This window comes from Notothenia rossii, assembly GCF_949606895.1.
Source record: "Notothenia rossii genome assembly, chromosome: 8".
Taxonomy (NCBI): domain Eukaryota; kingdom Metazoa; phylum Chordata; class Actinopteri; order Perciformes; family Nototheniidae; genus Notothenia; species Notothenia rossii.
Genome location: NC_136906.1, coordinates 31343943 through 31357076, shown reverse-complemented (window position 1 = coordinate 31357076; position 13134 = coordinate 31343943). Strand labels below are relative to the sequence as shown.

General features: G+C 39.7%; 1 protein-coding gene across 7 annotated transcripts; it reads right to left on the bottom strand.

Moving 5' to 3' along the window:
- Nucleotides 1-514: 514 nt before the first annotated feature.
- On the bottom strand, nt 515-9449 carry LOC307015545 (uncharacterized protein). 7 transcript variants are annotated; one of them, XM_079644221.1, is made up of 20 exons: nt 8806-9448; nt 7182-7539; nt 6873-6991; nt 6427-6492; nt 5726-6115; nt 5399-5499; nt 4939-5165; nt 4633-4811; nt 4375-4468; nt 4170-4279; nt 3777-3902; nt 3510-3624; nt 3334-3396; nt 2981-3035; nt 2664-2755; nt 2307-2424; nt 2064-2165; nt 1797-1967; nt 1388-1564; nt 515-1024 (listed from the first exon to the last, which is right to left on the bottom strand). In XM_079644221.1, exons 11-20 carry the CDS (start codon nt 3842-3844, stop codon nt 813-815), a joined length of 1173 nt encoding a protein of 390 aa, XP_079500347.1. In that variant the 5' UTR covers nt 3845-3902; nt 4170-4279; nt 4375-4468; nt 4633-4811; nt 4939-5165; nt 5399-5499; nt 5726-6115; nt 6427-6492; nt 6873-6991; nt 7182-7539; nt 8806-9448; the 3' UTR covers nt 515-812. The 7 variants fall into 7 exon arrangements, with proteins under 7 accessions (XP_079500347.1, XP_079500351.1, XP_079500346.1 ...); XM_079644225.1 differs by having other exon boundaries at nt 2073-2165; nt 5726-6492; nt 8806-9449; XM_079644220.1 differs by having other exon boundaries at nt 5726-6492; nt 7151-7539.
- Nucleotides 9450-13134: the final 3685 nt, after the last annotated feature.

The window sequence follows — 13134 nt, the reverse complement described above, 5'->3', positions numbered from 1 at the left end:
AGGGGGTGGACCCGTCCGACTCCAGTTTTGGACCATGTGCCGTGGTTCCATTCCATTTCAAAGTGATGTTGGACGCTCGGCGCACTGCCACTCCAACATCCAATCACAGAGCTTGAGGACTATCACGGGGTTTGTCCATGGATGGGTTTGTCAAGCAAAGAACAGAGAATACTTACTTCCGGGTGTAAAATTCTCTAAAGCAACTACTATGAGCTGCTCCGACCTTCGGACTCCAAAAGTCCGACATTATACAATCAAACAAATAAACAAACACAAGAATAATTGTGTGTTATTGTTGAGTAAATAACACTGTGTGGTTCAGAAAAGTACGAGTTGGGAGTGAGAATGTGTTGGTATTTACCCTGCATTATGCACGTTACTAATAAAGAATTATGTTAATGTATGAACTCTATTTACAATGTATTCACATTAATAGTTCATAGTCAACGAATGACAAAATGCAGTGACAAGAAAACAACCATTGTATAGCACTTGTTTGAGTAATAAGAGGCAGTTTAATATAAAGGCAAGGCAATTTATTTTCATACACATCAGCAAGTCAAAGCGCTTTAAATAAACGGAAGTACAAAATATAAACACATTTTCACATTACTATGAACTCAGTCGGGCGAAACAAGTGCATAGTTTCATATTGTTCTCATATATAGTGTTTTATAATGTCTTGATTTTGTATGGCTTTAAGTGTGTTTTAAATGTGTTTTGTCATTACTATGGCGTGCGCCAGCGTGTGGACGTGACACGTCGCTTGTGAAAGAGCTCTCCAGTGCCTCTGTGTTGCTTGGCAGAAACCTTTACAGGTCTTCTTCCTCAGACTCAGGGCTAGTGTAGTCATTGTCATCCGACTCCTCAATGTCCTGCTGTAATTGAAGATCATGGCATTCCAAAGCGGCTACACCGCTGTACGCATGTACAGCCTGTTTGTGTTGGCTTTTGAGGAAGTGCCACCTCCGACTGAGGACACTCTTGAGCCCATGTGCAGCATCCTCTGTCAGGTCACCGAAATCTGTAGAGGAATAATCACACAGAAAAAGGGCTCAATGTAAACAAACCATGACAATTGCAAATCTCTTTGCATTGTACAATGCTGCATATGTAAAAACACTACAAAAAAGGTAAATCCATCTTAAACTGAAGGATGTTACTATATATTGGGTGCCAAATGGGATATGTTGATTAATGTTTGATAGTGCTTAACAATTAGTCAATAGACAGAAAATAATCGATTATGATCTTGATAATGAATAGTTTCAGTAATCTAATATTTCACTTCGGCCTGACACAGTGACAGATGTGTTCTACTTATGTAAGACATGTAATGTGTTGAAGAGTGGATGAAAATATTCAAATGTTAAGATCTCAGACATACTGCTGGTTTTGATGCCCTCCAAAGTCTGTCCTCTGAGTGCTTCCACTTCTTGCACTTCCTTCAGAAGGAACATGATGTGCTGCGACATCTCTTTCAGCAGGATGCTCTGCTCCTCCTCCAAACGTCTGACCAGCATTACCTGGTCAAAGACAGACCTCTTCAACCTGAAGGTGTTGCCTTTAGGTTGAGGAAAGGAATGGAGTCGTGGACAAGGAATATTTATTCATAAATTATATTATTACAGAATGATTTTCATTTCTGAGACACAAATCTTTGTAGCGATAGCATTGGTTCTCTATAATTTAAACTAATAACAAATATTATATATTTGCAGGTATCACCATTGCTTTTTCTGTCATATTTTGGTATAGACTAAAAAAACAACAAGCCAAACTAGCAATTATCCTACCATTTGCATGCCTCTCCCATGGTAAGATGTAGCCCTCTGTCAGACTGCAAGCCAACTCCTCGTCAATATGTTCTTCCTGCACTCCGGTGTTGTATTGCACATCTTTTTCGCGAAGCTTCTTCTTCAGCTCTCTCATTCTCTTCCTCTTCCTTTGCCTTGCCTGGTTGCTGTCTGCAAAGTGAAACGGAAACAAAACTGTGTCATGGTGCCAGAATGTTTTTGTTTGTTTTTGAAGTGTAATTTCAATAACTATGTTTGACAACAAACCATGCTGACAATACAGATCTTGCTTCCTAAGCAAAAGAGTGACGGTGATGTTCTCAATATCCACCCTCAGTCCTTCAGTTAACCCTGGGGCGTAGACTCTCTCTAAATAGTTGCAAAAAAACGATTGGACAAGAGATACAATCAGTGACAGTCTCAGTTTCAACATATGGCCAACTTATATTGTGTGTCTAAACTTACAGTAATTAACAGATGTATATATGGAAAACCTGTGGTATGTCTTACCTGTGACCGCCCATTGCCTGACATCATACACCCACAGCTGTATGGTCTCCTGATCAAGGTTGTGCTCCTTTTTGAAGTCGCTGAAGCTGGCAGCTTCCACCTTTGCCCTCTCTGTGATCTTTACCAAAAAAAGAAAATGTCAGCGAAAAGCACCATGCAACTCCATAATGCAAAGAACACCAGTTTTCAGTACAAGACCTTCAGAAGAACAGTTGAAACATTCCATGACACCATCTGACTTGCAAGAGGAAGTGTGGATAGGGGAGAACATCATGTATATAGCCATGAGTTTACATTGCAGACATCCTTCATAAATATGTAATGTCAGATGAGAAGACAATTGTAATTTGCCCTTACTTTGACATATCTGTGGGCTAAAACTTGATGAAGGTTGTCCCTCTTCCTTCTGTTCCAACCCATGGCCTGTTGAGTGAGCATGTTCCCTCTTCCTAAAAAAGACAACAAATATATCCACAAACAAAAAAGTAAGTATTCACATCAAAAAGGCAATACTGAGTGAGAAACCTGATAGACATGACTAAACCCAATCGTTAAAAGGTTGTTGAACTGGTAATTACAGTAAAGTAATACACCAATAATGTTTTTAAGGAGGGAACTCTCTGTAAAATACTTATCAGAGCTGCCTTATCACAGTGTGTAGTGTTAATACCAACCTGCTTTTGTCATGTATTTTGTGACCAGAGCTGCCCTGGAGAGAAAGCTGTTCACCTATAATGAATGTTACAATTAATGTTCGGTAACCATCACATAACAATATCACCTACACATCATAGATCTTGAACTGGATGGTTTAAGAGAAAACTTGTGTACTGACTTCCTACAATATGCATGCATTTAGTGTTGCTGAACATATGAGCTGCCTATCTTTCATTTGAACTCAGACATAAAGGATATGCTTTAAACTAATCAACAGGCTTGTCAATGAGATGACACATACATATTTGTACTGCTTTCTATTAAGACTTCTTGTATCCATACAGTTACAATAATGCCATTAATAACATACCTGCTCTACTTCCTCTCCCACTGTGTTTCCTGCTCCGTCCTGACTTCTGCCACCCCATCTCACCTGCAACACAGCGCAAGTAGTGTTATGTAGCATTTCTTTAGAAGTTTTTGATATCCAATAAGGCATGCCATGCACAACATTTAAAAATCCTTTGCATTAAAGATGTTATGTACCTCGCATTTTGCTGTATGGGCTTTAGCATGCATCACTCTAAGAAATGGCCTCATTTCGGTCAACGGCAGAAGCTCTGGTAATCCTTCGGCTATTTTGTTAAGGCATGGCCAGTACCTAAGAAGCAGGAGCAGCATTTTGTGATTGAGTGTTACAAAGATAAACTTTTAATTGACATGACAACAATATCAATATCATCTAAAATGCCTGCTGAGGCATAGGCCATTTTAAACATTGTTGTGGATGTGCAATATGACAGTGAGGATTACCTGCATGTTACATCCATACAGAAGAAGTCAACATTTGCCTTCTTGGACATCTCTTTTTGGAGAAACATTGGGTACGCTTATATTTCTCCACGGAAGTGGTTCAGTCCTCGTAAGAGAAACCCATGTCTGATTAATCAGAAGAAAATCTAGTTGTTAATAATAAACTGGCACAGCAAGGCCTGGCTTAAGCACTCATCTCTGTCATCTAGGTGGCTAGAACAACAAATATCACTTGGATGCTACGAATGATGGATCAATTCCGCTCCACAATCAAAAGTGTTTAATGCTTCCAATTCTTACAAAGACTTAGACTTGGATTGCTATTAAAACTGAAATAATGAGACCAGACTCAAGAACACATATACACACACAGACACACTTACAAATACATACCTGCAAACTGCCACTTGAATGCCCTCCTCGTCTATCTGGGCACCAGACTTTTTTGACATCTCTCTGCCAGCGGTGAATTTGGCAGTACCACAGACGGCACTGTCATTTCCCTATAAAGTCAGTTTATTACACACAAGTTTTGACATATATAAAAAAGAACCCCACAGGTGTAACTGCAACTATCATAATAAGAAAAAAAACGTACACTTTTTACGTTGCCTCTGACAAGGTCAACAAATGTTGCGACTTCCTCGTCCTTGGCCAGGAACAAGCCCTCATAGATTGGCGACTCCTCAGTCCTGTCCATGATAAGTTAACATACAAGTCAATAATAAAAATCACAAAGCACTACATTACTATGATTTGTTTTAATGTCTGTTATGGCTACTCAAACACAACCCCAAGGGCTACTATTTGTATTAGCGGTGTGTTCTTTATCATTTTCATTAATACCTATACCTACCCTTTTGACTTGGAAAAGCGGTAATGCTTGCGGTTTCCATCACAGCAGACAGCCAACATGTCTGGAGAACATGCTGGACAAACAAAGTGATGGACCTGGCACATATCCTCTTGTTTGTACTGACAGAAGCAAAACTCGAAGAAGCTTCGCTGAAATGTATCAGCACAGATACTACCTGTCTGTATATTGATTTAAAAAAAAGTGGATAAGTAATTGTTTTGAAAGCAATGCCAACAATTAATGATATGGTATACAGTAATATGATATTGTTTTTTGTATGTTTCCGTGTGATTCAGGCAGATTTACCCGTCCAGCTGGAACAGATCTGTGCTCCAACATTTTCAGAAATGCCTGCCTGGACATGGCTGATGCTTTCATGTGCTCGAATGAGGTGAACACATCATATTTGTAAAGCGTCTGGCAGCTGGTGCTAGCTGCCCAGTACCGATACAAAAGCAGGTCTTTAACCTCAGGAGTCCATTCTGCAGAGCAGGATGGACCGGATTTCTGAGGCAAGCAGACATTGTATCGTCCTGTGAATAAATGGACAAAGTAAAGGTATTTCGGTAATCAAACTGTGAGTTTTGCCTTAAAATATTGTATTTAATACATAGATGTGCATATATGATGTATTAACTATTTGACATGGCATTTGGATGTTGTCTGAAAATGACCAGGTGAAAAAAATCTTTGCGTTGCACAAAGTGGTAAAACTCTGCCGTACAATACTACTTGTAGAAAAAGAAGGGCTTTCAGAACAACATACCGTTGATGGTGACCACAGAAATATGCTTCCAAGGAGTAACTGTGACGTCATCAGAGCATTCACAGATTGACCTTGGAGTATAGGAACAGGCAGTTGACATACTGCAATATAGAAAATAAGTTAGGAAGGGTGTATTTACAGTTTTTTCTTAATTCTCCAGATTATCAAGATATTCAATAAAATGTTGCATAATTTCCACATATCTTGCAGCCCTAGTCAAAACCAATCATACTTTTTTCAATCAGCTATGTACACTTCCCATTCGCACTTAATTATGGGAACTACACTATAATGGGACATTGTAATGTAATGTTAATCTTTATATACTTTGTTTACAAAACTGAGGCTGGCCATTTTCATCCACCACCACAGCAGTTGTAGGGGGAATGGGCTCCAGAAATCCATTGAACACAGCCTCTCTGTCATGGAAGATATTCCTCTTGTGGGCCTCCATGTCACAGGTTGCACAGAGGAACTCCATGTCCAGTGGAACACAGTCCAGGCACCTAATAGCCGCTTCTTCTGCACAGCATCTGTGGCACTTCTGAGTGGCTATTCTCTCAGCTGAGAGATTTGCATTAAAAAGCATTGGCCTAGCCGTTTTCATTCTCACATCTGTGAGAAGCTGCCTTTGTGCCCAGGCAGAAACCGTTCCGTCTGTTGCCTCCAGAACCTGGACTGCAGTTAGGGTGTCCCTTAACTCTTCGAGATGTGTTTCTAAAAAAAAAAACAGCTGTTAAGCCGCCACCCTAAAACTGGTATGATGGATATTAAGGTAGTGTACTGAACCACTTTTGAGTTGGAAAAATATATGCCGACTAATAATAGCAACATGCTATGAATCATCATATGCATCCAAGGCAATATTAGCAAGTGATACTTATACCAAATATGCATTCACTTGTCATGAAACAGTCAATACTCAATACTTTATTATGATTAACTAGATGATTATAAAAATGGAAACATTGGGAAAAACTGTAGTGCCAGTCAACTGCTGTTATAATCAATATACTCCCCAAGACTACCAAACTCTTGATGTTCTAGCTGAAGGCCTTCCTCATGCACAGGATCGTCTCTTCTGGCTTGTGAAGCTGCAGAGACAGTCATTTTTGCTTAACCCTTCAATCAATCTAAAATTACACCAATTAATTGTAATATGAAAATGCTCTGTAAGGACTGCAGGTAATGAAACTAAGAACATATTACCACAGCATCACAATGACAATTTACATTTAGCATACTTTTATCCAAATCGAGGTACACAAGTTCAAAAATACAACACAAGCGAGGATTATCAGTCACAGGCTCTTCAAATATCTTGATTTAATTTGAAAATGTTTTAAACATTGCAACAGATTTGTCAAGAGGTATCTTCAAATTACATAATTTCATACTGTGTACACCAAAATAACTTTGTTATGAATTATCTTTATTCTTAGACTTAGAAATCATGATATAGTAAAGAACAAACCTGATGCGGAGCGTTGTGTTTCCCGTTGTCTCTCACGTCTGCGTGTGACCACTGGATCAGAAAGAGGTCTCTTCCTGCTTTTTCAGAGGGATGGCAGGAGTTTCAGTGGCCATGGCAGCCTATATTTTTTCAGAGGTTGAGATCAACAACAAAGTTGTAATACAACATAAGACAGCAGCACTTATATTTGAGCAATTATTTAACGGTTGCATAAAAAGGTCTAACTGTCCCTTTACATTACATCAATAAAAAGCAATAGCAATGATTATATTACGTACTTGGGTATTTGCTTATCATGAAAAGCCTCACCCTGGCCTCATGGAGATGAGCCTCGCTAATCAATGCAGCTATGTGCATCTTGGCCTCCTTGGGATCCTCAAAGACCCTCACTTCAGGGTTGAGGGACATGGCATACAAATAATACAAACAATACACAAAATGAAGAGTGAGAGAAAGACAGGAGAGCGATTAAAAGAGAGAGTGATAGAAAGAGAGACAGTGAGGGAGAGAGTGGCTCTTAAAAGTGCCGTTGGTTTTATATGTGTGTGTGTGTGTGTGTGTGTGTGTGTGTGTGTGTGTGTGTGTGTGTGTGTGTGTGTGTGTGTGTGTGTGTGTGTGTCTGTGTGTGGATATGTGTGTGTTGGAGATATTAAGTGTTGTAATGAAGCTGAAAAACAGGAAAAATAAAAACATGATTAGGATTATTTAGAATAACATTAACATCTGTACAATACTCTATATGCAATAATAATTAATCTGAGCAATACTCTGGCATACATTATGCATTTATACTGTGCATATTGTTATATTATGCACATATTTTTACATACTTGTTTTTCTTATATCTTCTACTATATATTTTAATTCTACAATTTAACAAACCCCAATTTCCCCCGGAGATCAATTAAGTATTTCTGATTCAGAGTGGGACATTGGGTGGTCCCCACTGGCCAGTCAAATCCTCCTACTCCAGTTCCACATTTTTGTTCCACTCCATCGCCGATGCCCTTTAGCCACTATAGAGAACCGCACTGACGCGTCGTAAAACCCGGAAGTAAACTTCTTCCGGTTCCTTCATGAAAAACCAATGCAAATTCTCCATAGGATTTTGGAAAATAGCTCGAAATAAGGTCTGTGGTTGACACACATTTAAGAGAGGGATCACGTTTTGTTCAGACGGATAATCTCCACATGTCAACCCTACTTTTATAATTTTTGAATCATAAATCTAGTCGCCAAAAGCGAAATGCTAACGTTATGCTATAAACAAACTACAAGCCAGTACAGCAGCAGGGTCGCACGACTTCAACGTCACGCCAATTTAAGATCGTTTCAACTGACTTGCACTGAAACTGCACTTTGAATATATTAACATTTTAAACTGTATACCCCGGTTATCTAGGCCCGTTTTGTTTAATGTATACCACGTTTATCTAGGCCCTTTTTGTTTTATGTATACATGTCACACTGTGGGAAACGATATTTCGATATTTCTGGATGTATAACACATGTAGAATTTTTGACAATAAAGCTGAATTTGACTTTCGCGTGCTTGCATATTTTAACAAAGCTTTTCATTTTAGCCACACTGAATTTAACTAGAAGTCATGGCTGTGTTAATTACCAGTCTGATATCGTTTTACAAAGATGACAAGAAGAGTGTAGATAGAGGAGAGAACCACTACAAGTCAGGACATGTAAAACAGTGAAGCCTAGATGAAGGTGTGCTTACTAGGGGTTTCACAACTACCAATATTTACTAGTCGACTAGTTTTTCAAAATAGTAGTCGACTAGTCGACTAGTCGTTACGTCATAATAGAGACACACAAAGAGAGGTTTACAACTGTATTTTCTATTGGAACTCATACAGTAACATTAAACACTGCATTTTAATTTGTGTTACATGGCTGAGTAATTAAACACTTGACTCACCAAAATCGACAGCAAAAAACTCTTGTTTACATAAATGCCACACTTTATTCGCTGTCCTCCACGATAACGTCCACCTTTCCATATTTTTGGTTTGAACACCAACGCATCGACATGTGAGGGAAGGAGGCTTGACCGCTTTCGGGTGACAGTGTTGCCTGCCAGGGGAAAAACCCTCTCACTCGGGGTGCTTGTGGCTGGAATAGCCAGGTAGCTCCTCGAAAGCGGGGGAAGGGTGCACGTTTTCTGCCCACCACTCCAGTGGATTATCCATTGTGGAGATATGCGGTGTCCGCTGGCATTAATCCCGTAGCTCATCATCCGCATCACTGTTGACCCGTGTTTTCTTGCTGTTCGTTTGCCTCTGTTCAGTGCTGACGCCGGTCCGTTGCTCACTGGTGCTAGCATTACTGCTAGTGCTAGCTGTCGGCAGCGGGTGTTTCATCTTCAGATGGTTGCGCATAGCAGATGCATTTGTATTGTACTTCAGTACAGCTGTACACAACTGACACTTCACTGTGGAGTTGGTTACATCTTCGTTGAAGTACTGCCATACATAAGAATGTCGGACGTGTTTTGTAGCATTTTGCAGCACCTCGTTTACCTCCATTTTTTTCCATGACTAGTCGACTAGGGCCTACAGCGCCGACTAGTGGTAAAGGTAGTCGACTAGTCGATTAGTTGGTGAAACCCCTAGTGCTTACCGGTGTTGTCAGGGCTAGCATGAGGGACAAGGTTTATAGTGTCGGTGAGTAGTGATAGCAAAAGTACCGTTAACCTTTTAAGACCGAGTCAATTTATTCACATTAATTCCCATCAACAAATCAATTGTATGTGTCACATGAAATCTTTATTAGGCAAGGCAAGTTTATTTATATAGCACTTTTCAACACAAGGCAATTCAAAGTGCTTTACAAAAAATGAAAGACATTAAGAAAATGGGATTTCAAATCAGTCATTGAAAAGAAAAGCTAATAAAATAAACATTAAAAGAAAAAATACATGGATAAAAGTTACAGTGCAGTCTAAGATATGAATAGTTCAATTAAAAGCAGCGACAAAAAGAAAAGTCCTCAGCCTGGATTTAAAAGTAGTCAGAGTTGCAGCGGACCTGCAGGTTTCTGGGAGTTTGCTCCAGATATTTGGAGCATAATAACTGTACGCTGCTTTACCATGTTTAGTTCTGACTCTGGGGACAGAAAGCTGACCCGTCCCTGAAGACCTGAGAGATCTGGATGGTTCATAATTTAGCAGGAGGTCAGAAATGCATTTTGGTCCTAAACCATTCAGTGCTTGATAAACAGCAACAGTATTTTGAAATCTATTCTTTGACACACAGGAAGCTAGTGTAAAGACTTCAGAACTGGAGCGATGTGATCCACTTTCTTAGTGTTGGTATGGACTCGAGCAGCGGTGTTCTGAATCAGCTGCAGCTTTCTAATAGATTTTTTAGTGAGACCTGTGAAGACACCATTGCAGTAGTCCAGTCTACTGAAGATAAAAGCATGGACACGTTTTTCCAAATCCTGCTGTGACATTAGTCTTTTAATCCTAGATATGTTCTTTAGGTGATAGTAAGCTGATTTAGTAACTGTTTTAATGTGACTGTTGAAACCAATAACTAATTTAACCTGCTGACAAGAGAGCCCACCTCCGAAGATCGTGACTGGCTGAGGGACAGACTCGGGGGCAGGTTCTCAGGAATATCTTGGCTTCTCTCCCCCGAGCCAGAAGAGGAACACTACAGCTTGGAAACACTTACTGTTCCTGAAATTATCAAATCTGTTGGGCATCACGGACCTGAGGCAATTGTGGCAAGCATGGCATTGTCTGAAGAGCAACAGAGGGCAATTCAGGTGGCTACCACTGGTCAGCGAACCAACCCAAACTGGCATTTGTTCAGGAAAGGAAGGTTGACTGCCAGCAACTTTGGAGCTGTCCTGAGGTCAAAGCGTGTGACTGCTTCCTTTATTGCCAGGGTGCTAGGGCAACAACAGGCCCTTGATGGTGTTTTGTCTGTACAGTGGGGGACCATGAATGAATGTGAGGGCGTCAGGGCATTCACCACTGCAACTCAGATGCAGGTCCATGAGTCAGATTTGTGGCTCTCCCTATCAGGATTGTTGGGGGCATCTCCGGATGGTCTGGTAGGGTCTTCCGCTATGCTTGAGGTAAAGTGTCCCTACGGAGCAAGGGAAATGACAATTAGTGAAGCATTGCAAATCAAGGGCTTCTTTGTCAGTAAGGAAGGAGAAACGTTCAGCCTGCGTGAGGAACATCCTTACTGGCACCAAGTGCAAGGTCAGCTTCACCTCACTGCAAGGAAGAAGAAATAAAAAAATTGTGAATTGTTTTTAATTTACATTTACTCGCCTTTGCAATGTCGTAGTTGTTAGAGTGTTAGGTTTCCTGTCAGCTCGTCTGTTGGGAAGATATAAAATATAGTTTCATGGAAGTCACACCGTCACATATACTGTAAGAGCATTAAGACATACAGTACATAGGCTAAAACAAAAAATCTAAAGATATAACCTTGCACTTTGATAAGTCTCGTGAACATTTTCACTATTTTGACATTTTTATAGATGAAAATTGAACTAAAGAAATAAATGGTAGATTAATCCATATTGAAAATAGGTGTCAGCTGCTACACTAATTATAATAGTTATATTTCTTAATGAATTAAGATAAGATATTACTGTATTGATCCCAATTTGGGAAATGTTTGTGTTGCAGCAGCATAACAAGAAAAACAAAATATAAGTTATTATATATACAAAAGTATGTGAGGGATGGAATATTAAATTGAATATAAATGTAAAATGTACATGTGATTTTACGTCCAAGAGAAGCTATGGAGCAGAGAGTTCTCTGCCAGCCAGAGGTGATTTGTTATTAGTTCAATATGTCAAACTGATTTCCCTGACTACAATCTTTAGTTACATGGTGAAACGTTATGCTGCTTGTACTAATAAGACTTATCATATAAGCCACACAGGTTTTAATAGGATGTATTCATTATCTTTACTTATGTTGCGGTCTTTTCAGCAGCGCCATCTTTATAACGGCGATACAGTCACTACCCATTATTTACATTTCACCGTGACATGGACAAAAATGTAACATCAGCTTACCTCATGGCACGAATCCAGACTCTCCTTTGGAAAACATTGGCCGGGAAACGATAGAACAAGCACGTTTCATGCGAAGACCTGTGGCTGCAACCCGGAGCAAAGCAACAAACCATTGCGTAGCTAACTAGTAGCGCTAGCTTTAGCTAACGTTAGCCAACGAAACGAACTGCCGAGTAAAATTGGAAAACACTGGTAATTAATTATTCTATAATTTGTAAAACTACGGTGTTAAAAACGACAATTTCAAAAATACAGATTCTAATGGTCAGATATAGATATACAGATACTAAAGATAGGCAGGTACTTGCTTTCAAGCAGAACACAGGGGAAAACAAACTTAGCGGGAGTGTTTACGTGTTCGGCGTAATAACGGCCTCGACAATTTCTGTAGTCCTATTCAGCCATTCGGTAACAACCATCGTTTTTCAGACACGTAAACTCTTCAAAAATCCCCAGTGGGGTCACTGCTGATGTATTTAATGTCGTAGAACAAAACGTCAATTACCTCTTAAATTTGTGTCAACCACAGACCTTATTTCGAGCTATTTTCCAAAACCCTATGGAAAAAATGCATTGCTTTTTGAGGAAGGAACCGGAAGTGCTAAAAATGCTAACTTACTTCCGGGTTTTACGACGCGTCACTGCGGTTCTCTAATACAAGTTACAACTCTGTGTTGAACACTGTCTTTACAACACATGTGCAAACACATGCATTTAAACATATTTTTCTAGCAGGCACCTCCACTATCCAACTGTGCCGGGGACAGCTAATATAATTTAGCTGTATAAACTATAAATGCTATCCAGCTAAAAACTTTGACCGGAAGGCCGGAGGCCGCTAGTGGCTGGTAGCTGGACGTGGCCGCAACAGTAGGTTGCGCGTAGCCTATTGTAAAAGCTAAACACACTACAAAACTCAACCTAATATCCAGGAATTAAACGCTATAGAGACTGTGCTACAGTGGAATAAATAAAAGCAATATTATTTTGTGTTTTAAAGAAATAAACTCCCCTTGATTTTAGATACTTACTGTAGTCCGTTCTCAGATGAAATTAATGAAAGTGAGGTGATTGTGGGTAACGTAACGTGGCTACGTCACGTTGCCGTCAAGCGCGACGTAACGTTGCCGTGGTAACGACGGAATCTTCTTCTGGTTTATTGTTGTTATAATAAAAATGATTATTATTACTATTAAAC

Coding starts and splice junctions, on each gene's coding strand:
- LOC307015545 (XM_079644220.1), bottom strand. CDS start 3,844: ATGTTTCTCCAAAAAGAGATGTCCAAGAAGGCAAATGTTGACTTCTTC. Junction 3,036..3,333: donor TGGGAGAGGAAGTAGAGCAG/GTATGTTATTAA, acceptor CATTCATTATAG/GTGAACAGCTTTCTCTCCAG. Junction 1,565..1,796: donor ATGGGAGAGGCATGCAAATG/GTAGGATAATTG, acceptor CTCAACCTAAAG/GCAACACCTTCAGGTTGAAG.